Raw genomic sequence first — 26,024 nt, 5'->3', positions numbered from 1 at the left:
GCTTTGAGATGTGAGCACTAATCACAAGATCCTTCCTTTCAAATCTTGTAAAGAGCGATTGCAACATCATAGTTACTGTCTGTTAACATTATTTGAGGTCAGTGGCAGTAACCTTTGGATCACACTAGCACTGAGGCAACCAAAAATGTATTCGGCATATTGATTGACTTGAACATATAGTAAAACAATTAATCTAAAAAAACAGATTTACCCTCATTAAAAATACAATATTATAATCCACGTAAAAATTCACACGAGACACACTGTGGCCTGCATGTAGCTTAAATAGGCTACTTGAACTGACGCCCAGTAGAGCTGCAGTTTAAGTTATTGTATAGCCTACAAACACCGCTTCCAGCTGGTCCTAGTGCCAATTTTAAATATTCAATATTTATTCAAATCCTCCTGCTGCAGGATTATTTTCCTCCTGCGACAAAATGGGTATTATTAAGATCTGACATCTGTACATGTAAGTCCAGTTCAGTATTCAGGAGATGAAGGATTGAACGGATTGAACAAAGGTTTGTACTCAGGAGACGAAGGTTTGTACTTCATAAGCCCTCGCATCATCACACTTATGTCATCCCACGGCCATTGAATCCGCTTCTCTCATCATTTTATTTTGTGTGTTGCTACGCTTCACCGGTTGGTCCGTGCTCCACAGTGCATTCTAAAGCCCACGCAAATGTGTGCCAGTATTTGGGCACAGAAGGGCATTCTCCTGTCTTCTGTTTTGTTTGGAATTAGGCCTATGTGATGCTAATGAATTAATATGTTGTTGATACCGTTTATATGTTTAAAGAGTGTTTACCCAGCCTGCTTTAGACATGGTTATGATTTCCGAAAGTGTTTTGCTTATATTTTAAATGTGAGTAATTAGATCCTTGCTATATTGTGGGCCATTTTGGAATGCTCTAAGGTGTTTACGTGGCCATGGGGGAGGTCAATATATAATGGTGTGACAAGTGTTTGATTTTGCCATTCACAAAATTGCACATGTAGAGGGAGGTCAGAACCTAGTAGACTCCACCTGTGCCTAGTGAGTTATATAATGCCTGCTTAGTCCGAGTCCTTTCGTTTTGTTTCATTGCCTTTTTGAAAATGTTTCTTATTTTGTATTACTATCATTTAACTTTTCCTCCTGCTAATGTTGAACAGTGGGCACCTACTGCATATTGTTGTAGAGAATTTGGGGACTCGAACCCGGGCCCAGCGACTGTCAAACCAATTCCAAAAACACATTGTGTGAGTCCATCCCAGACACTGTAATCGCAGTTGTGTTAAGGTCGCTACATTACCGCCTTCCTTTGGGAGAGCATGCCACCAATCTATACCAAGCTGACGTGTACACGCCTCTCCAATGGTCTCACAGGCGACATCTCACTTCTGACACGAATGTAGCAAATTCGGTGGGGGTAGTCTCGACCGGGTTACGAACCCGGGTCCGGCGACTGTCAAGCCAACACCTTAATTCGATACGCAAATATGTTAGAACCCCTTGATGGCATTGCTAGGTGTTGATTACATTTCACTGCAATATACTATATAGTGTTACTCTTTACTATGGTGAAGTTTGGTCTCATCGTCCTAAGGCTTCACGCTTCATTCTGTTTCTGCAGATCATCACATATTTGATGTGTGTTGCGATGGCTTTATTCAGTGGTTAAAGGGGAGCATGCCTTTCAAGTGATCCACTCCATAAAACTCCTTGAAGGGTGTGCCTAGCGAGCCCATGTAAACAGCTCGTCTAATAGAGAGCGTGCCGGCCTGAAAATGTCACAAAGTGAGACATCTAAAAGACCTTTCCCCCCCCATCAACTTCCATCAAATGCTGATTTTGTTTTCCCTAAATATAATTCATTCCAAGAACCTGCGTGCGAAAGCTGCTTGCACTCCTGTCTCCTTGGCACGCTTTTGCATGAGGTGCAAAATTAGTACCTTTGATCCGGTATTTCAAGTAGACTTACTAATTCACTACACAATGCGAAACGGCTCGCCTCAAAGACAGGTTGGCCAAGGCATATTGCAGTCATTGCGTTTTTAGTTTCTCTTTTCTTCATTACGGGGAGATTGTGCTTGTAGTCCTTGAGAGATGAGATTTTAACAGCATGCTTTTAGGATGAGTTGAAGAACCCTGACAGAGAGCTGCAACTTTGAATAGACTGCAGTGTAGCCTAAACACTTAGCATATTTGACTTTCAAGGGCCTAGGAAATGTTTTGAGTGGGAAATTCAGGTTCATTGGAAACTAAATCAATATGTTTGCTGTATGGTAGTCGACCATTTATTTTGGGTCTTGATGGGTCAGTGAGTATTGTATAGGCCTTTAGTTGGTGGGTGAGGGTATAAGGAAGAGGAAACACTGAGAAATGAATGGCTGAATGTGGTCTGTTATGATTGAATGTGGTGTGCTATTGATTGAAACTAGCTGTCTCCAAAAACACATTGTGTGAGTCCATCCCAGACGGACACAGTAATGACAATTTCGCACCATACTGGTAACAATATACACTTATGACCCAATTGTTCTCCATGCCGTTCATCTCCTATTTCTTGCCTTCTGTCTCTCCTCTTCCAGTGGCTGGTAGTGTGTTTGGGCGCCAAGGAGACTCGGGGTCAGAGGGTGATGATGAGACCCAGCTGAAGTTCTACACAGAGCAGCACAGAGGCCGCCGGCGCAGCAGAGGTGAGACTAGAGAAGTTGTGTGTGTGGTTGTGTGTGCGCGCATGCGTGAAGAACATGGGGATGTGCCAAACTTACTCCTCCTTAAGTGTCCCGCTTGCGTCACCTCACAAGCTAGCTTTTGAGGTGACGCGATCGGCTAAGATGCTTGAGGAGGGTGGTCACGCGTGTTTGTGAGGCAGAGGTCTCGAGTTTGCGCCAACTAATGATCGAATTGGGAGGAAGTGGTACTCGCTAAGCAAGCAGCGTGTGTGTGTGTGTGTGTGTGCGTGTGTGTGCGTGTGTGTGTGTGTGTGTGTGTGTGTGTGTGTGTGTGTGTGTGTGTGTGTGTGTGTGTGTGCGTGTGTGTGTGTGTGCATGCGTGCGAGCGTGCGAGCGTGCGTGCTTGCATGCGTGCGTCATTGTCCATATACAGTATGTGTGTGGAAAGAGGAAACTACGGCTAGAATTTAATCTAAGTGGATTTCAAGGGCAATTTCCCATTTTCGTCAATGTGATTTCTTAAGTGTGTTTACACAGAAGTTTGCTCTCAATAGAAATGTGCCTGCTGACCTTCTCAGTACTGACTGCAAACTTTGTTGGGAAGCTTGATGATTTGAAAAATCCAGTATCAACTCCCTCCGCCCAGCCCTGGGACATGCTGCTATGCAAATTCGTCTTCCAAATTCAACTAGATTTCAACCCCCATTTGTTCATTCTCTATCACTGACAGAACCAAATCTTCAATAGACTAGTGTGTGAATTGAAATTTCACTGAAGCAGGCAAGCCGTTGAACGAGTAAAATCCTACCACCAAAGAATATTGAATGGGTGAAATCCTACCACCAGAGAATATTGAATGGGTGAAATCCTACCACCAGAGAATATTGAATGGGTGAAATCCTACCACCAGAGAATATTGAATGGGTGAAATCCTACCACCAGAGAATATTGAATGGGTGAAATCCTACCACCAGAGAATATTGAATGGGTGAAATCCTACCACCAGAGAATATTGAATGGGTGAAATCCTACCACCAGAGAATATTTCAGCATTGGGTCTACTGTAAAAACAACAACTTAGTTATGGAAAAAATAACAGTGTAACTGAAAATCCAACTCTGAAAATATGGCTTATGGCTACATTTACTGTTTTGACAGTGGTGGTGTTTAAAAAAAAATGCAATGTAACTGTATGGGGAGCATGGGAGGGACTGAGCCGACTGAAGTAAGAATAGATATCTTTGGGTTTGTGAGTGGAGCTGGAAGCAGGGAAGACATTGGCATCCCCAGAGTGGTGTTAGAAGGCTTTATAGCACCATCATGACACTCAGCAGATACATGAGCTGAGGAAAATGGAGTCTGAATGATAAGCAAGCTGAATCAAATGCCTTAATGGATGCCATGATTTAGTCTGCATAACCAAACTGCCATTTGATAGTGTGTGTGTGTGTGTGTGTGTGTGTGTGTGTGTGTGTGTGTGTGTGTGTGTGTGTGTGTGTGTGTGTGTGTGTGTGTGTGTGTGTGTGTGTGTGTGTGTGTGTGTGTGTGTGTGGCCTTGGATGTCCTTGTGAATGTGCCTTTCTTGTATGTTTGTGAGCGCGTCCCTGTGCATTATTACATTCACGTTTGCATAATATGCATGTTTATTTGTGTTTTTGTGTTTATGATTGGGTATGTTATGTGGGTGTATTATTCCAGTAAGCTTATCTTAGCTGTTGGCTGTACTGCAGACTTCTCTATAAAAAGGACACTGTTAACATGCATTAGCTGGAGACCGTGGGCGCACAAGTGTGAAGGGTGCTAGTATGAGCCTGTGCTTGAGTGTGGTAGAAATTCAGATTGTGTGTACCAAATGTACTTGTGCTTTGAGTATTATGTTGTTTTGTTTGCAGTTGGCATGTGCTAGTGTGTTTGTCCTTATGCCGTTTTTGTGTGTGTGAATGAATGTGTATTTAAGTGTATGAGTGTCCGTATATATGTGCCAACCTATCATCCCCTGTGTTGATGTGTGGTCGTGTGTGTGCATCTGATAGTGTTATCTGTAGGCTTTTACAGTAATTGAGGGCCCCCTCCCAGACCTAATCATTCCCAAGTGTTCACACAGATGGGATTAGTTGCTGGGGAGCTGTTGTCATAGACACCCACTGCTCCAGTCCAGCCAAAATGGCAGGGTCATTAGATAAATCCAGGTGATTGGAGTCTCTCTCTCTCTCTCTCTCTCTCTCTCTCTCTCTCTCTCTCTCTCTCTCTCTCTCTCTCTCTCTCTCTCTCTCTCTCTCTCACCCTCGTTTATGTTTGTCCCCACCCACACACACACAGTGGGCATTACTGTTCGTCCACCCAGGTGGTTGGAGTGTCTTGTCTGTTTATCAGTCGCAGTCTAAGAGCCTCGCAGGATCAGAAGTACGGAAATCCTCATTAGTGAAACATGTTTCCTATTTTTTTTTAAAGCTCCATCACTTCCATATAGCAACCATTCCCACATTTGCTGGAAATAGCAGCTATTGGAATGTAACACCGGCACAGTATGAGCCATATGTGTACGGTTGGTTTCAGAACATGTGTGATTCCAGAGGTTCAAGTGAGGTATAGCTCAAGTTGAGATGCTTGGACAAGAAGGAAAAGTTAAGTTGTATCATTACACGTCATCCAGAAGCAAATAGCAGGCTGTCCATTGACCCTCAATAACAGCTCTGCCCTCACCTTGGTGACTGGTAAGCTGGCATTTGATATGACACCTGCGTGCTGCTGTATGATGAATTCCACTCTATGGGAGATAATGAGCTCATTTCAGCTCTCTTTCTCCCCAATGTGGAGAGAAGCCCACAGACACCCTAAGGGCATCCAAAACAACCCATCTATAACTCTGTCAGAGACGATGGTGTCATTTATCAGCAACACTAGATGTTGTACTGGTGGAAAGAGGCTGGGCCTTCTTAACATCTTTTATCATGACGATTAATTGCCTCTGCTGGACTACAGCCCTTGTGCTGTTCATAAATCAGTTTAGAAAGAACCCTGGATGGTTCCGAGCTCACCCCCAAAACTCCAATCAAAACACAACAACTCCCCCTACATCTACAGGAGCCAGAGGCTAACTGGAGTGTATGTGGTGGTTTTAGCTAGTTTGTTTTTCGTGAAAAGTGAATGTTTGGTGATAAGATCAATGTGTTTGAAATGAAACTGTTTGACAGTTTTTGGACCACCAAAAGTGGTTTTGACATGGTGCTGATCAATTTAAGCCACATTTCAGATTAAATAGACATTTTCAGAAAATAGTTCATATTCCTGTTTATTCTTGTTTTTGAATCCATTTCTGTTTTGTGTCCTAACAGCTTAAGTCATAATTTGCATGTGTTTTCTCTGCACCTTCCCTGAGTTTTGATGTGAGACCTAACTCCTGTCTCCCCCTCCCTCAGGTTGTCCACACAGCCCGATGAACAAGGCCACTCTGACATTGATCACCATCAGTACGTGTGTCCTGGCTGTGGTTTACGGCACGCAGCTCTCCTGCTCTCTCACCGTCAAGGTTACACTCCACGTGCCCGAACACTTTGTTGCCGACGGTTAGTATCCCCCATAAACCTCCTCATCGAACTACTCTAACTACGCTCTCTCTCTCTCTGGCAGAGACTCTCTCTCTCTCCCACAGTATACTGTAGTATTTGCAGTTAACTATAGTATAAATACTGTAGTAAAATAACTAGTGTATAGTATAGTGTATAGTAAATACTTTAGTGTTTTTGCATAATGTTGTATACTGTAGTATTTACTGTAGTGTTTTTGCTGACATTACTGTAGTATTTAAAATGTTATTGGTTTTATTATGTTTGACATATAAGTTGAGTCTTTCTCCTTGAGGAAACCTACTGGAGAAATACTCAAAGAGAAAATGTTCTATAACGTGTACATAGGACTGGGTTCTGAAAGGATTGTTCAGCACTTCTGCTCTTTTCTATAACCTGTAGAGAACACATTATATGGTCTATACTTGGCATGTAGGTTTCTCACTAATGGGTGACACAAATTGGGATATAGGGGAGGGGAATGGGCAGGGTATATGCAAATTACATGCTGTAGTATTTACTATCGTTAACGGGTGTAATGTTTTTGCGGACTAGTGTGTTTGCAGACATGACTAGTATTTACTATAGTGTTTTTTTAAAGGTAGTATTTACTATAGTATTCTACAGTATACTACAACATTCTATAGTAAGTACTACACATAATTGAGAGATACTACATTAATCCTTGTTAATTAGGCTGGAACAAACAATACAGTCATAATTGCTATGCATTTCTATGGATCACTGTTAGATAAACATGCACGCACTGTCAAAACTGCATCAGGGGACAAGCCACATGCATCCTGACAGAATAGGCCAATGTAATAGATAATTACTCCAGTTTCCAGAGTATTTACACTTCCATCCTGACTGAGAGGTTTTCGGACATGGGAGGTCCATGGGTATAGGTCTGGAGTTGGCAAGATACCAGGACTCCCCATTCCTCGCCGTAAGCTAAAAGGCCAGGGGAGAGAGGGGGAGGGATGGATGGAAGGAGGAGAGTGATTATGAAGAGCCCAAGCAATTTAATTAGCCACTCGCTTATCTTCTAAAGCTTTGCGTCCAACACATCAGCAGAACAGAACAGGTAGTCTGGTCACTGATGCCTCAGTCCCCCAGACTAAGGTTGATATTATTTCGGTGAAGTCCTGGCCTTAACCAGGAGAGCACCATTTTTTTAGCTCTTGGTGGACGCTGGGAGCATTTGTAGTTAAGATAGCACACGCACGGCCACCATTTAAATGGCAGCAAATGGGGGGCAGAAATATCCCTCATCATCCGCCCGTGGCAGACTGGTGGTAACTCAGTCAGATTGGGGGATATTATCAGGGAGCTGAGTGGGCTCAGGAGTGTAAATACCCAACGAATGCAGAGCGGAGACCCCACCAACAGATATAAGCGGGGGTGGTTTCAATCTTTTTTAGATTTTTTGGGTTGATATGATGTGGAAACAATGTTGATTCAACCAGTTTTTGCAGAGTGGGTTGTGACTTTCTCTTTTGCTCCTCCAGTCTCTCTCTCTCTCTCTCTCTCTCTCTCTCTCTCTCTCTCTCTCTCTCTCACTGTCTCTCACTGTCTCTCTCTCTCTCTCGGTCTCTCTCTCTCTCTCTCTCTCTCTCTCTCTCTCTCTCTCTCTGTCTCTCGCTCTCTCTCTCTCACTCACTTTCTCCTGTCTTGAGAATGCAAACAGACACACGAACACACTACATACATGCATAGTGCTAGTTATTTGAATCTATATCCTTGAAGACGGTAGAAATGTAATCTCTTCACTGCTCCCCCTGGAGAAAATAATCAATAGCATCAATTAAGAATAATCCGTTTAGTGATTGGAGTTTAACGATTGTGGTAGGAATGGCACGGCTGAATAGTAAATCAGGGATTGAATCACTCAGCACCCTATTACACTATTCCCTGGGCTGATTGTTGAACCCATAGAATTAGGAATTAGAATACTAGAATGGACATGAATATTTTAGGTTGGCAATCATTCTAATACACAATTTCTGATATATCACATGCCTTTGTTTTATTTTCCTGCATAAGTAAAAACAGCATTATGCCTCTTCTGCCATTCATTCCAATTAGACTGGTTTGGATTTTTTTTCCCTGACCACAATGGCCGCCATTTTCACCCCATTCTGGGAATTTGAGGGTTTATGACATAGCCCCTATAGTAATTTAATAGGATCTCTATGGGTGAACCACTGACTGGCCTATCAATTCACATCACCTGAGTTCAAAGTGGAAGTGGCATCAATACCTGCTAATTGTGCTGTAGATAATATTTTTATTGAACTGTATCCTCATAATATTGATATTTTATAAGGTGTTCATTATTTTCACATTTTAACTAATGAGTCACTGAACATGTTTGAATATCCAGTTCTATGTCCTATCGAGCTCGTAAGAAGAGAATAGCCAGGTTGTTAGCAATAGAAAGATCTTCACTCCAATAAACATGGATATGTTACACTGAGCGTTGAATGATGGATGATCCTGTAGTACTTCAAACTACATCAGTATGATCTGCTGAGAGAAATGTGATGAGTAAAAGTGTGTTCTGTTCTCTTTTGGTTCCAGGAAGTAGTTTTGTGGTGAGCATGGGCAGTTTCCTGGATGTGTCTAACTGGCTGAACCCTGCCAAGCTGATCCTATATTACCAGACCAACTCCTCCACCCAGTGGGTCAGAGATTACTGTGGCCAGAGGACCACCGAGCCCTGTGAACAGCTGTGTGACCCAGAGACGGGTTAGTGACACAGACACACACACACACATGTGCATACAGCCAGAGGCACACACACACACTTGTTATTTTATCCTCATGGGGACCTAAAATGTATTTCCATTCAGTCCTATTTTCCCTAAACCTGTCCTTGATCCTAACCCCTAATCCTAAACCTAATGCCTAACCCTAAACCTAATCCCTAAACAAAACCATAATTGTTACCCTAATTGTAACCCTAAACCTAACCCCTAAGCATAAAATAGCCTTTGTCCTCATGGGGACATTTTCCTTGTCTTACTATCATTGTGGGGAAATTTGGGGATTTCAGGTCCCCACGAGAATAGAAAAACAATCACACACACACACACACACACACACACACACACACACACACACACACACACATCTGGCTGAGGTTTAGCCGCTGATGGGATCTCTACGGCAAATACATTTATTTGCTCTTGACCTTCAGTGCTAATCTCAGGCTCTGGGTCTCATTCAACCCCCGCCAGCCCCGGTTAGGAGTCAAACAGATAAGAGTGGCCAATGTCACAGAGTACTGTGTGGAGAATATTACCCTCCTCTCCCCACCACATCCTCTCAATGTGCTTTTAGCACAGCGCTGGGCTCAGAGTGCTGACATTTAGACTTGCTGTCTGATAGCTTTGATACTTCCCTATCGCAGGCCCCTTTCTTTTCACACCAATACTGAAGTCTATAAGGAGTCACCTGAGACCCTAAAAGGTGTTGTCTGATGTGAATTATTAGGAGGTATGATGAATTAGCGCTTTGGCTAAGCTAAGTAAACAGTAAATGTTAGCATCATAAAAGGGAAGGAGAGGCACTTGCGTGAACCCTGGAACTCTGCTGAAATCTATAGAATAGGGCTCTCTGATGCTGTATCAGGGATATCAGGGGAATATTTGGGGGGTCTAGGAGGGCAAGTGGTCTCTTGAAAGATGGCAGGGTCTCAAGAATGATTCTGATAGTTTGAGGCTAGATGGGAATGGGGATGTCATTATGGTACGCTGAAGTTCCTGTTTGATTATAGGGCCAATCGTTTTTTCCTGGCATCAGGAGAAACAGGGCCTTAGTATATACTTGACTATTACTTGACTATAAATATAACTCGGTTATCAACTATATATCTGGCTCCATATGAACACGTGCCTTTCAACTTTACGCTCCGTTGTGTGTTTAAACTCTTTGACACCTCCACCGTCCAAACGATCACTTGCCATGTTTCAATGGATAACACACACATTTTGCATAACCACTCCATCACTCACGCTCGCAGGCAGTCACACATGGGCCAGACGCCTGGCCAACTTTAGTGGGATTTTAATTTGAACAATGGCTCTCCCTTATTAAATCAGTCAACATGGGCCACTATAGTCCAACCTAATGGCTCATGCTCTGGTATTTATGGGCTTTAATCACCACGGCCAACAAAGAGGTAGAAGACTCCTCGCTAATGACCATTAGACTCAATGGGTTGGAGCGCTATCAAAGTGCTATCCCTCGCTACTTAGAGTCATGGTACAGAATCAATGATTCACCAGATGTGTTGATTCGCTCCTCAATTTTTCTTTTTCAATTACCCCCACTTAATGACTGGTGTGCATTGAAGGGCGGTTTTCATGCAAATGTGAAGTGTCACTTTAGTTTTTAATCGGGTTCTCACAGAGTAAGCAGAAAGAGGCTTTGCTTTGCCCAAGAAACTCAGCCGTGAGAGAAATAATCTCGCCGGGGTGGAGAACCATCACTTCAGAACCATCACTTTGTGTTATAATCATCAATCTGGATTCTTTGTCTCATAAAGGAAGTTGTCTGATATGAAAGTAAGGAGGAGAACTAACCGGACACGTAAAGGGGCTATAATGGGACATTTGTAACAGTTTCTGTCAACACCTGTTCAATCAGGGGTCAGCATATAGGATATTGTTGTTTGAACCATAAGTAAAACATATTGTTCTGTTCCACACAGTTGTTTATTTGAACCCACAAGAAATCCACAACACAAAAACAGTTTAGCACTAAGTTTTCATTTGGCTTATCCTCAAATGAATGATTTGATGTGGACCCAGTCCCAAAAACCTACAGACAACACAGTGAAAGCACAGATGGCAGAACGTGTCTGGTCCCCTGGGTGGGATACTTCCCCCTGTCCTACTGTAGTAGAGCCAGTCTAAGTTTATTAACATGGATTACATGCTGTAATGTATGTGCAATTTATATCACCCCAGACAAGGGCATGTTGAGGGCTGATGCATAATGGAATACAGTAGGAGGCCACTCAACACATCACACATAAACTACTACTGATGGACTTGGCACGGGTAGCATTCTCTGTCTGTGTCATGGTGAGGAAGGTAAATCATACAGTACCTAGACAACTATTCTGCTAAATTGGGAAACATCAATGTATTTGAAAGGTAAGCTATTTTAGACAATACAGCTATTACTTTTTCAGAGAATCCTAAGTACTGTTTATAATGTTCTTGGCGGGCTCTTTCCTTGTGCTGTTACTAATAATGTGAGTATGCCATGTTAGCTTAGACATTCAACCTACCAAAATTAGCATGCTTCTCAGCAGATCTATTTGTCTGCTCTATGTCCTATACATTTTTCAAGGCTATGTTTTCAGTATATGGACTGTTATACGGCACATATCATTCTCCCTACCCCCTTCTCTCTCTCTCTCTTTCTTTCTCTCTCTCTTTCTCTCTCCAAATTAAAAAGATTGTTTGAGTCAGTAATTGGCAACAAATGTACTGTGTCTCTTTGGAGGCTTCTCATCTCTTCTCAGACAGGGAAATTAAAGTCATTCCTCAAAAGAGCACATTCTCATGTTTTCATCTGTCTTCCAGCACACAAGTGGACCCAGTAGAGAGGAGATGGAGACACACTATCTTTGTGCTGTTTTCTTCTCAGTGGGTCTTTGTTCCGTTTGCCTAGAGCCCGTATGGTGTTTTGTGTTTCTGTGAAAAGCGTGATTGTGGTACAGCGAATGAAAGGGAGAAAATGGAGATGGGAAAACGAGCAGGGCTGTTTCGACATAATTGAAATGATAGCTTTCAGCGAGCTAGCCCTCTTTTCCTTACACTAGCAGCTGATCATGTGTGAGAGAACTCTTAGAGGAATATACACTGAGTATACCAAACATTAAAAACACCTTCCTAATATTGAGTTCACACTTTTTACCCTCAGAAAATCCTCAATTCGTCAGGGCATGTACTCTACAAAGTGTTGAAAGCGTTCCACAGGGATGCTGGCCAATGTTGAATCCAGTGCTTCCCACATTTATGTCAAGTTGGCTGGAAGTCCTTTGGGTGGTGGACCATTCTTGATCATTCATATGGGAAACTGTTGAGCGTGAAAAACCCAGCAGCATTGCAGTTCTTGGCACAAACCGGTACACCTGACACCTACTATCATACCCTGTTCAAAGGCACATATTTTCTTTCCCAATGGCACACATACACAATCCATGTCTCTATTGTCTCAAGGCTTAAAACTCCTTCTTTAACCTGTATCCTCCCCTTCATCTACACTGATTGAAGTGGATTTAACATGTGACTTCAATAAGGGATCATAGCTTTCACCTGGATTCTCCTGGTCAGTCTATGTCATGGTAAGAGCAGGTGTTCTGAATGTTCAGAATACTGAAGTACAGCTTTGTTGAAGTGATGTACATGCATATTTAACTCTCTTGTAGTTACTGAATGTGAGAATGTATTTTAGGGGTAGATATGTGAGATTTTGTGAGACTTTGCTTTTGATATGGTCCTCTGTCACTAGAATTGCTTATTGTTGAGCTTTTTCTCTCTTAATTCATAAAGCTGAATCAATTTGCATTCATATCTATGCAGTGATGCTTTGGTAAACAATATGAGCGGTTTATCTATAGATTTTAGCAGTGTTTATTTTGATTACAAATCAGCTGCTTCCAAAATATGCTCCAGATGATGTGTGAATGGACCAGTTGTTATGTGGGTTTACTAGCAGATCATGTCTCTTCAACGTTTCCGAGCTAAACACCTGCCTTTATCCCATCCACCACTCCTTCCAAAACTTCAAAATGCACACTACACAGGTCCCCTAAACCCTAGCCCCGACATCATCTGCGCTCACTCATTCCAACTTGCCTTTACTGGCTCACAATAAGGGCCTGGGAAACAATCGGTGCAATGTGCAGTTTTGTAAACGAACCACTGCTGGAGAATGAGGAGCGTCTGATAAGCTGTCATTGAAAAAAAGGCGGCGGCAAGGGGGATCTAAATTCATTTCCTGGCCCTGTGAACTTGCCTCTGCACCGAATGAAAGTCAAATGCCTGAGAAGGAGATAAAGCCCGAAGACTTTCAAGAAAGCAAACACGCACCACCTGATAACACATCTATTATGAAAATTCCACGCAAAGGCATTATCTGAGGCGGTGGTCCTGAACGCATGTCTCAAAGTGATGAGGCTTCAATAGAACCCTGATAACAGAGAGGGACGTTCTTTTGGAGATGCTGTATTAATGACAGATGAGATTTTAGTTCCCCCTCCTTTTAACATAGTGATGTGTAAGTCTAAAGTTGTTGTTGGGGAATCAGAATTGAGTGGGAGAATGTATCAGATCAATCAACAAAGAATTAAATTCCTTTCAAAATACTTGATTTTCCCAATAAAGGGTGCAAGTTGTAAGTACAAGCACACTCCTATACTCCTATAAGAACACACATTTCACTTTACATCCCCTCTGTGTTGTATCACCAGTTGGCCAGCTGCAGTCATTTTACTCAGCTACCTCAAACACTGTCTCTGTGTCACTCCACCGTCCCTTAATGCCACCCAGTCTCCCATTACCACACCATTGTGTCATCCTGGCTTGATAAACAATCTCCTGGCCTCTTCCTCCCTGCCTTAACTATCATCCTCATCTCATGTGAGGTGTCACAGTTGAAGTCATTGGCTGAATGACATGGCTCCACTGGCCCTGTGTATACGGATGTCTCCTTCTGCCTCAGTGGCGTGTGAATGGGTTTGGTCCGGGGCCAGCTCAATCACACACACGCACAGGCACCTGGACACACACAAAGGCATACACGCACCCACCCACACGCTCAAACACACAAACACACACACTCTAGATAAATCCCTCCGGCTTATCAGTAATGCCACACCACCTGCTCCTCCAGCCATCGGCCACATTAGCACATCTCAGCACGGGGAGGATACATGTGAAATAGCATCACCTCTCTCGTTCAGGATTTCATGAAAGCCCAACCTCCCTTCTTTCCCTCCCTTCATTTTCTCCACCAACAAATATTCAGAGATTCCTACCACAACTAATAGGTGGTGAAATGGCTAGGTCGTTTTGGAACGATCCGGCTTTATCAGCCCTATTTATCCAGTCCACCACCCCACCCTCCCAATAGCTGATGTTGAGGATGAATCTCCTCAAGGTCCAGACACAGAATGTCTTCCCCTCTGGAATGGTTGTAACGGTGGAAATATGCATCGGGACAACAATATCTCTTTCCTGTGTCCATGCTGTGAACCTTGAAATGTGAAAATGGTCCACATGGCCTGTGCAAGATAGGCAAAGCGTTCTAATGAAACGTGTCATTAGTCACTTCAGGTTGGCTGCAGGGAAAGAGAAGGAGGGAGATGATCAGTTACTGGTCTCCAAATTTAGTCAGCTGGTTATTGTCAAGCAAATAACTGACGATTTCACAGTAATTGACCGTTAATTAATTAACAAACACATTTAGCATCTCCTGGATTACACAGGCCATTTTAAAAAGTCTAAAAGTCTACACCATCACAATAAATCCATTATTTATTTTATACTGGTCTAAAGAGGCATGGTATGAAGAAAAGGTAGTCTATTTCAGAAGAAAATAGTTAGGTAGGTACTGATGTGGCTATGCCAAATGGCTGTAGGCTACACTAGTTCCTTTAGCCTACAGGATCTGCTTAGTATTCCATGGCATTATTTTGTATTATTTTATAGTATGAAGAATACAATTGAACAAAGCTGAACAAAATAGAAGTATTTTCTCCACAATTTGACAAGCACTTGATAATGCACCCTAAAAATAAAATCCATGCTTTTTGCGGCCCGGAGTGCTGCGTTGTGCCCTCCTCCCTGAGTGTGCTGCTCAATTCAAAGCGTCTCTCACTCACATGGCTCTCCCTCACGTGATCGGGTCTTTCTCACAGGCTTCAAGTCAGAAACATCTGGGACGCAACTGCGCGTGTCATTATACAATTCCGAGGTGCATATTGAAGATATTGGAAGAGCTGTCAACATTTACTTTTCGTCAGCCAACAAGATGAGTAGGCCTAACGAACAGCAGAAGCACTAGCCTATGTCAATCTACTATCCCCCATAGTACAAAACTCAACCTATTCTGTTCTGTGAGATAGATACCAAATTAATACAACCACTAGCATCAACAACAATAAAATTATGCAATGTGGCTGACCCAACAGATCAGAATATTTAGCTTAAAATGGTGATAAACTTTTAGGATATTTCTTCACATTATAAGCACAGCAATATGCACATGGTAGTAAGCGTGAATGTTCCATTAGCGGAAAACACCATTATCAAAAGTGACCACAAATGCAATTATGCATATAATGCTTTCATTATAAAGGTAAATTTTTATGGTGAAAATGATCTTCCCCAAACTTGAAACTCACACGCTGCTTATATATACACCACTTAGGCTCTACACTCCTTCTAAAGCGAATTAATGTGCTTCATTTTAAGAAGTTATTTGGCCACTTTAGTTGTGATACAAACCTTATTAAAACATATAGGCCTATGGGCTAGGCTACACGAGGTGTGTGACTATGATTTTTTTTTAAGTTGCAGAAAAAAGGCATTGTTTCTTATGCTAGGCATCATTCACAAATCATGATATATCATTCACAGGTGATAGGCTAGAATTGTCACCCATCAGACCATTCTTGATTTAATCTGGTCTTTACATGTACTAAATAATATGTGTGACATTTGTTTTGATTTATAATGGACCATTATCATGCACCTGTATCGAAGCAGGGGCAGAGGAAAAAACTAATTTAATCTGTGCACTTAAATAGCGAATGGAGGACGCTTTTCCCCATGGTTTATTTTCATGCCAGCCAGGTAGGCTATACTCCTAAGTAAAGATAAGCAATGTGTTTAATATTAGGAAAGTAGAGAAATAAATATAGTAGGCAAAGCCTATAGAAAGCTGAAGGGATAGTCTTCTTTTTTAATAGAGGCCATCACTCAGTTGCATAGCCTCTAGAGATATTGCGCAACATGAGCTCATGGGCACTCATGAAGTGTTTGATTCGATTTTCAAATGCGTTTGCATTGATGTCAGAGTGATTAGAGGGACAATAGAGTGCTGAGTACCAGGCAGTTAGCAGGTTTGGTAGGCTATTAATGTCCATCAGCAGTATCAGAGCTTGGAGAAGCCTAATTACCGTGACTAAATGGTCACGTGAAATTTAACTGACTTCGTGACTCTGGTGTGGCGGTAATATGGTTAGCCCTAGTCTCCAGTTAACGCTCACTCTACTGTTTTTCAGTTTGGCTTTCATTTAGAAAACAAGAAATGCGCTGATGAGGGATTCTGGTTGCCAAAAGCATTTATGAAAGAGTTTGTTGGGAAGATTTTAGAGATGAGATGAGCGAGTGAGAAATGCATGTGCATGTGTCTGAGAGAAAGAAGGCGAGAGATAGCGATATTTGTACATTGTATATATATATATAATATGACATTTGTAATGTCTTTACTGTTTTGAAACTTCTGTATGTGTAATGTTTACTGTTAATTTTTGTTGTTTTTCACTTTATATATTCACTTTGTATGTTGTCTACCTCACTTGCTTTGGCAATGTTAACACGTTTCCCATGCCAATAAAGCCCTTGAATTGAATTGAATTGAATTGATAGATCCAGAAAGAGAGAGAGAGAGAGAGGAAGATGCAGGAGAGAAGTACAAGTTAGCATTGGCTTGCGACACAGAGACATAACGATGTTATTCACAAGTTCATCTGACTCTGGGGAAGTCCTGAAGTATCCCTTTAAATAAGGGTACAAAATAACATTGAAGTGATTTCCTGACCTTTCAATGATCTCTTTTAGATATAGGACAGACACTTTAAAACATACTTTGTTTTGATTTAGTAAGTCAAAATTCAATGTTTCATCATCTAATACAATGTTTTATACCTACAGGGGTCTTAAAATGTCAAATCAAATAGCTAAATTATCCTTGGTATTAACAACTTTAAAATATTCCATACGTCAGCTTAGTAGAAACCCAGCCTCGGTACTTTAGACTCTATAATGGCCTTACATTTGTGAAATTCCTGAAGTAATTGCTCAGAATTATCATCCCTCAACATATTACCTTTTTTTGACGACAACATTTAGTTTTGTTTTGCCATTTTTTGTTGGGGTGGTTACAGGTACAATATTCATATTAGTTAAAAAAAAAATCCTCATTAAAAGCTTCTGACTAAAGAAGGATAAAATGTTCCTTTATGAGCAAAGGAAGCTCTCACCTCCGACATCAAGGCCTTTCAATTTGCCACTGCCAATCAGCAGGTAGCTAGCAACACAAGAAATTGGTGCACATTCTCACAACATTAAGGCAGTAGCTGTTCCCTGCTAGCCAAGGTGCTTGTGCCTGAATCCGTTATGTCCCCGGCTCATAAACTCACTTAATGAATTATTAAGAACTTGGTGATAAAATGTGAATGTTTTTTCATGACTCCTGCTAATATATTTATTTCAGTTTTATAACCCCATGAGGGACCATGGGCCAGTCAACAGGAGGGTTATTCTGTGCAATGCTAATGTTATGGCCGAATTTTACCACCAATGACAATGCATTTTTATAGGTTTTTCACGCTAGTGGCGCATATGGAGCTATGCACAACTGTGCACAAATCTCCATAATCGTAGTTTGACCATATGAAATCATTGACTGGCTAACAAAACTCCTTGCTCCAGCCAAAACGCTACGCCATGCCCACAGACGTTCCCTCTCCGCAGTGAGTTTGGATCTGAGTCCCTCCCGAAGATTTCTAGAATGGAAATCCATTCTAGAGCATCTGATTGGTCTCAGAATCTGATGGGTTGGGCCAGAGCCAGAACACATGTGGGTAAAGCGGCGTTTTTGAAATTTGGAATTCAATTAGTACAAACATATGTGAAATATATGTACATATGTGAAATAGGACATCTATAAGCACCCACCAAATTATTATTATATAGATACTGAGAAAGAACTGTTTTTTAATTTTGTTTATTGTGTTACCATTTGAATATTATCAAATCATATCAAATTATATTTGTCACATGCGCCGATTACAACAGGTGTAGACCTTACCATGAAATGCTTACTTACAAGCTCTTAACCAACAATCAAGTTCAAGAAATAGTTAAGAAAATATTTACAAAAAAATGAGTAGTGAACATCCCATATACATTTCAACAAGTAAGAGGTGAGGATGAGAATATCAAAAGTAGGAAGGTATTCTCCCTGAGAAAGAATTGTCTGCAGTTAGATAAACAATGTGATCATCATGTTCCTGTCAGTAAGACTCAAGTGCCCCCAGCGGAGGTCATTTGACAACAGACATTTGTTACCCACTCCCCCAATTCAAATGGTCACATAGGTCCATAGCAAAACACTGTATAGTTCTGTAACAACAGAGTGACATTCAGGAACAAAATGTTCAGCGGTAGACTGGGGCTTTGGTGGATGAGAGGCAGCCTGAACCATAGTGCAGTGATAATGCCTGGATAATGCCTGTATTAGTCCCTCACTCCGCAACTCAAGATGTTCCATAGGCCCATAGAAAACGACTTATTTCTGTAACATCAGAGGAGTGTTGAGAAACGCAATGTTCTGCAGTAGACTCAGGGCTGGGTTGGGATGAGAGGCAATGTAAACCACAGAGCAGTGATAATGCCTGCATGGCAGAAGACACAGAGGGCGCTTTCCCCTTATTCAGTGTTTGTTTTTTAGATCTTTGTTTTTAACGTTTTATGAATCTGCCGCCTCAAATCTACTGAGAGATCATAAATCAGCTCCCTGAGGCCTGGGTAGAACAGGCCTGGCGCTTTCCCCCTGCTATGATTATGTATGGATTAAAAACACGTGAAATGAAAGATGCATCATGTGCCATACTGTACCACCCCCCCACCACCTTGGATGCTTTCATCCGAGCAGAGGTGAGAGGGGAAAAGATACAATGAGTATCAAAAGCCGCATTTTACTATTCTCAATTTTTGTTGACTTTGTATTCATTCTTTATTTTTTTAGTTGTTTTGTAGATACAGTATGTGCAGATTCATAATTCACTTTGCTTTACACCTTTGCTGTTTTAGCGAAGTGTCCTTGCACTCTTTATGTTGTGCTATGGAACACTACCTTTTCAGAGCACCAACCCCTTATCCTCGGCATCTATCTTTTCAAAGGCACTGTTGCCACTATGCTCTTGTCATACAGTAGTCTACCATAAAAGCTATGAATTGAATGTTTGCTTTCTGCCATTGAAAATGTTGCGGGTCCAAAGTGAAAAGGAATGTTGGTTTAGTTGATAGAGGGATGGGGTCAAGAGAAAAAAGCCTGGCCATTTCAAGTATACATCACACCAAGACGTACCACAGTCATATGTTATATTGTTGTGATGGTACTTCCTACCGATATATCTACAATTTCATAGGAGTTGCTTACAAAATAGAAGGAGAATACTATATGATGGCCCCTGTGTATGTGTGGTGCATCATAGAGGTAAATACATGCTTTTCCCTCAGAGAATACATCTGATGGGCGTCATTAAGAGAGGACTGGGTGTGAAGTACATGTAGTTAGATGCCAGGTGAGAGAGAGTTCAGGAATGGGTGGTGGTAGTGATGGAGTCAGGGAGAGAACATGAAGGTTTGTTGTAGAGGAGGGTTGTTAAAGATGGAGGGAGTGAAGTAGAGAGTAACTAGATAATTGTGGTAGATGTGTACAGGGTTGTGGTTAGAGTGCTGTTAGAGGTTAGAGCTTGTTACAGCAATGGTTTGGAAAGTTGTTCTTGTTGATGGGGGATGGAGAGAGTACTGTGAGTCAAGAGTGGAGAGGTTTGATTACATTTATCTTTTAAATTTGTCACTTTTTGCCCCTTTTTCTGCCCAATTTTGTGATATCCAATTGGTAGTGGCAGACTTGTCCCATCGTTGCAAATGCTGTATGGACTCAGGAGAGGCGAAGGTCGAGAGCCATGCATCCTCTGAAACACGACCCTGCCAAGCTGCACTTCTCACTTAAATCGGAAGCCAGATGCACCAATGTGTCGGAGGAAACACAGTCCAACTGGTGACCGTGTAAGCGTGCATACGCCTGGCCTGCCACAGGAGTCGCTAGATCGCGATGGGACAAGGACATCCCGGCCTGCCATACCCTCCCCTAACCCGGACGGTGCTGGGCCAATTGTGCACATCCTCATAGGTCTCCCAGTCGCGGCCTGCTGCGACACAGCCCGGGATCGAACCCGGATCTGTAGTGACACCTCAAGCACTGTGATGCAGTGCCTTAGACCGCTGGCCACTAGGAAGCCCCACGGTGTTTTTTTAACCCAGAGTGTTTGGGGTTAAATGTTCATGGTCAGACAGTGTCTAGAATAAAGAGAATGTGAAGTTTATAAGACACCATGGGTGGATCAGAACATGCCAGGGGTAGAGAAGGGGGTGAGTGTTGAAGTTGTAGGGAGGCGTATTTACTCCAGTTTAGAGTTCCAGCATGTCTGAGGTGGAGATTGAGGTGAGGCTTGCTATTGTTAGAGAAGAGGCGGGAGATTGGTGTTGAGCAGTTGCTGCCAAACTAAGTCCAATGAAAACTGATTAACTGATTATTGCCTAATTATGGATGAGCTGGGAGGCCCTGGAAGACACACTGGGTAATTTATTCGGCTGCGGGAGGAATTCATATATCTGTCACTTTGTTCCCCCTCCATCCTGCAGGTGAATGCAGCTGTCATGAGGGCTATTCCACTGACCCGGTGCATAAACATCTCTGTGTTCGCAGTGACTGGGGACGCAACGAAGGGTGAGTCCTGCCGGCTCTGCCCTGCACACTCACTGTCACCTCACTGATGAGACAAGAGGAGAAGAAAAGCAGAGTGAGAGGGGGCGGGAGAGAGCGAAATGGAGAGGGAGGGAGGGAGGGAGGGAGAGAAGGGAGGGAGAGTGAGGGAGAGGGTAAGATGGGGAGAGAGATAGAAACGGAGAGAAAGGGAGAGGAGATGAGACATTCATCACCTTGCCTTGTGCCCAGTCAAGTGTAAGCTCTCTTCCTGACTCAGACTCTGCATGCTGATTAACTCGACTGGCCCAACAGCTGGGCCAATAAAACGGCAGCCTCCTCTAGCTATGCAAATCCCCCATCATCATGATGAACTCGGTCCCCACCCACCAATCACAGATCCAATCCCATTTTGCCAATTCAAGAGTAAAGGAGGATCATCTTTGGTATTTAAAGCCAGAGTTAATTGTATAACATGACCTTGCATAACTATGTTGTACTGAGCAGAAACCTGTACTGTATATCAACTCACTTACTTATTAATCTATTCATTTTGTAATATGATGTATTAACATTTTCCTGCCTCTGATTTTTCCTGCAATTTAGCTTATTTTGATTGTGCATGAATGTATAAGAAGAGTGTGTTTATACATGTGCATTGTTCAGTGTATACATACAATGGTCCTCTTCCTCCCTGCTCTCTCCCCAGTCCCTGGCCCTACACTAACCTGGAGAAGGGTTATGACCTCGTCACAGGGGAGCAAACGCCAGAAAAGATATTCAGGTGAGGAGACATGTTAATCCAAGCGCCCTCGTCTGAGAGCATAGCTGGTGGTCTGCCAAAATAATGTCTTTCAGATCAACTACTTTGAAGTCTGGGGAAACTGGAACGTTGTGTACACTATCAGCCACTTCCACGCACTATAGGATCTGGGACTGTGTGATTGTCACCTCCATAAACCCCCTCTGCTTCTGCTCTGAACACAATAGCACACACACAATAGTGTATGACCGATAGTACACAATAATGCATACACACGCACACACACACACACACACACACACACACACACACACACACACACACACACACACACACACGGAGAGAATGCGGCCCTGTGAAGAAATAGCCAGAGGGTATGTCATGGACAGGGCTTTTAAGTACTCTTAGTGCCAGTCTTTGTCACCGGGCCTTTCTTGACAGGGACATTCTCTGTGACATTTTCCTGAGGAGTGCTAATGTTCCGTACAGTTGGATGTGGCTGTGCTAGTCAATAGAACCTTTCAAGGGCTTCTAACCCATGCCTTTGGCAAATTAGTTTTTTTTTTTTTCAAAAGACCGCCTTTCTGGGGTATGTTGTAATTGTGGAGGTCATGAAATTGGGAAGGGGTGTCAGAGAATATAGTTTAACCTCCCAAAATAAGAATAGACTAGGTGATGTAAGAGTGAACCAGTAAATAATATGAAATGGGGCTGTGGGTTTTTATGGCACCGCAGAATAATCTTAAATCCTATGATGAATTTGTCGCTCGGAGCCTCTACCTTGCAGTTGAGAGAGATAATTATATTTCAAATATTGCCTTTCTGTCGCTCTTGTCAGAATCACTACAGATCTTTTCTCAGCTTTTCATGAATAAGCTGTTTTCCCTGGCATAATCAAATGCCTGGTGTGGAAGTTTATAGGGAAAAAACCCTGAGAATATCTCATATTTATTTTTCTTAACCGAACTGTCATCACCCTCTGATTCTCTCCTGTATTCACGCACATGCATATGTACGTGCATACACACACACACACACACACACACACACACACACACACAATTGTACCCCCCCACACACACACCTTTGATAAAGCCTCCAGGTGTGTGTGATGGATGGGGAGAAGAGCAGGGGCCGATCAATGGGCTCTATAGTGAGAGGACGGAGTGAGCGGGATACTGGCTGTCAGTGTCTTATTTATGAGTGGACGTGGCCATTGATCAGGCCTGATTCATTGTGTTCCTGTCTATATCCCAGGTCAGGGCCGGTCGCACTCTGCCCACTGCTCTGAGCACCTCTTTAAATGACTACTGACAAAGAGCTTATAAAATGAGATATTGGCTGAAGTCTCCATAACATAACGCAGCATTGGCAATGGCTTAACGTCAGTCACAAGGCCATGACAGCCAGCCTAAGCCACGTTGCGTAAACCATTAGCAGGAGATGTTATTATGATTCATAATAGTTCTCTTTCAGTCTTTGATAATGACACACACAATATACATTTGATTTGAATACAATATTGAGTAATAACTCAATATCTGAGAATTGTATTCAAATCAAATGTATATTTTGTGTATCATTATTGAAGACTGAAAGATAATCTACACAGCTTCTTTCTGCAAGGTACTTATTAATATCTGTGTATTCACAACTTCCGTTTATACCTTATTTATGCCTGTGTTTCTTATTCACTGATAATTCATGGAAATGCAGTTTTGATTGAGCCTACGAGAATACATTTTCTCTTCATATTCCTACTCCTATAGTCGATAAAACATTTGCAGCTCAAGCTAATGACCCAAATCGTTTAGAGAACATTTGTTGCTTGATCAGCGATCACACTGCACACTCAATGCTGATTCTCAGTAAGAGTTTATACACAGGGATTAACAGTAATAAACTGTATGTCAACTATTTCAAATGTTTAATGATAATTGTGTAATATGACATAATGTTAATTGCTGTGGTAGAACTGATTATATTAACACTACTGCTGTAGCGCTGTTGAATGACTGATAACACTGTTGAATGACTGATACCACTGTTGAATGACTGATAACACTGTTGAAGGACTGATAACACTGTTGAATGACTGATAACACTGTTGAATGACTGATAACACTGTTGAAGGACTGATAACACTGTTTAATGACTGATAACACTGTTAAATGACTGATAACACTATTGAATGACTGATAACACTGATGAATGACTGATAACACTGATGAATGACTGATAACACTGTTGAATGACTGATAACACTGATGAATGACTGATGGAACTCACAGAGTATCGGTCAGGTCATGTGGTCAGGAAAAGCCCCCTGGCCCAAAGTCTAAACATTATGCACAGTAGCATGGATCAATATTCTCTTATCTCACCTTTCCTCATGTAAGCACTAACTTTTTAGTTTAATGCTAAACACAATTTAATGATATGCATTTTGGTGCCACCTCCACCCCATTGCTTTCGATACAGATGGCATTGATAACAAATATGAACAGACAAAAATGACCGTGGCTCAATGTCAAAAGGACAGGCCCTTACCAGCTGTTGAAATGCTGACTGATTTATATTTAGCTGATGGTTTAATATGGAGGATGATCACGTGCTTGTCGTTTTTGACACTTAAGTGTCTCATTGTCTCTGTGCCAATGCAGGTCGTCCTACAGCCTAGGCCAGGGTCTGTGGCTGCCAGTAAGTAAGAGCTTTGTGGTGCCACCGGTGGAGATGTCAATCAACCCCATCGCCAGTTGCAAGACTGATGTGCTGGTGACAGAGGACCCTGGGGATGTCAGGTCAGTTTACCTTTAAAAATACAATGTGTGGGCAGTGATGTATTTTCTGAGACCTGTTCTAAGGTCAGTTTACCTATACAAGCTTCTCGGTATGTGGGGGTGAAGATCGCCTCCGAAAACCTGATCAGAGGACCATTTTTCTTTCTTCTAATGGTTGAGGTTCTGTTTTATGATGGGTAGTTTAATTTACATACTGAACAAAAATATAAATGCAACATGTAAACTGTTGGTTCCATGTTTCATGAGCTGAAATAAAAGATACCAGAAATGTTCCATACGCACAAATTTGTTAACTTCCCTGTTAGTGAGCATTTCTCTAACTAAATATTCCATATACCTGACAAGTGTGGCATATCAAGAAGCTGATTAAACAGCATGATCATTACACAGGTGTAAAATGTGCAGATTTGTCACACAGATGTCTCAAGTTTTGAGGGGAGCGTGCAATTGCATTCTGACTACTGGAAAATTGGCATGCTAACTGCAGGAATGTCCACCAGAGCTGTTGTCAGAGCATTCAATGTTAATTTCTCTACCATAAGACACCTCCAATGTAGTTTTGGAGAATTTGGCAGTACGTCCAACCGGCCTCACAACCGCAGACCACGTGTAACCACGCCAGACAAGGACCTCCACATACGGCTTCTTCTTACCTGCAGAATAGCCTTAGACCAACCACCCAGACAGCTGATGAAACTGTGGATTTGCACAACCAAAGAATTTCTGCACAAACTGTCAGAAACTCATCTGCATGCTCGTCGTCTTCACCACGGTCTTGACTGGACTGTTGCAGTAATTAGTCTTCTCCAAGCTCTGATGATGCTGATGGTCATTAGCTAATTGCCTGGTACTCAGCACTATTGTCCCTCTATTCACTATGACATCAATGCAAATGCAATCGAAAATCTAATCAAACACTTCATGAGTGCCCATGAGCTCATGTTGCGCAACATTTCTAAAGGCTGTGCAATTACGCGAGAAAACAGAGTGATGGCCTCTACTAAAAATAGGATGATCCCATCAGCTTTCTATAGGCTATGCCTATTATTTTTATTTCTCAACTTTCCTAATATTAAGCACATTGCTTATATTTACAACAGGAGTATAGCTTACCTGGCTGGCATGAAAGTTAACCACGGGAAAATAATCCTCTATTTGCTATTTAAGTGCATAGATGACATGTATTTTTTCCTGCTGCTCCTGTTTCGAGAAAGGTGTATGATAATGGTCCATTCTAAATCAAAACTAATTTCACATGTACAGTACCAGTCAAAAGTTACACCTACTCATTCAATGTTTTTTCTTTATTTGTACTATTTTCTACATTGTAGAATAATAGTGAAGACATCAAAACTATGAAATAACACATATAGAATCAGTAGTAACCAAAAAAAGTGTGAAACAAATCTAAATATATTTTATATT

The 26,024-nt window shown here is 42.0% G+C and overlaps 1 protein-coding gene across 1 annotated transcript in view; it reads left to right on the top strand.

Moving 5' to 3' along the window:
* The first annotated feature begins 2,581 nt into the window (after positions 1 to 2,581).
* LOC115123043 (astrotactin-2-like) overlaps positions 2,582 to 26,024 on the top strand; it is a 267,117-nt gene continuing 243,674 nt past the window's right edge. Inside the window, exons 1-6 of the mRNA XM_029652338.2 lie at positions 2,582 to 2,685; positions 6,084 to 6,230; positions 8,814 to 8,981; positions 20,975 to 21,059; positions 21,745 to 21,819; positions 24,462 to 24,599. Of these exons, the coding sequence (XP_029508198.2) occupies positions 6,101 to 6,230; positions 8,814 to 8,981; positions 20,975 to 21,059; positions 21,745 to 21,819; positions 24,462 to 24,599 (596 nt within the window). The 5' untranslated portion in view covers positions 2,582 to 2,685; positions 6,084 to 6,100. The remainder of the gene's footprint in view (positions 2,686 to 6,083; positions 6,231 to 8,813; positions 8,982 to 20,974; positions 21,060 to 21,744; positions 21,820 to 24,461; positions 24,600 to 26,024) is intronic.

Source organism: Oncorhynchus nerka, linkage group LG4 (assembly GCF_034236695.1).
Source record: "Oncorhynchus nerka isolate Pitt River linkage group LG4, Oner_Uvic_2.0, whole genome shotgun sequence".
Lineage (NCBI taxonomy): Eukaryota > Metazoa > Chordata > Actinopteri > Salmoniformes > Salmonidae > Oncorhynchus > Oncorhynchus nerka.
Note: the sequence above shows the minus strand (reverse complement) of the source record. Positions and strands in the feature narration are given on the sequence as shown.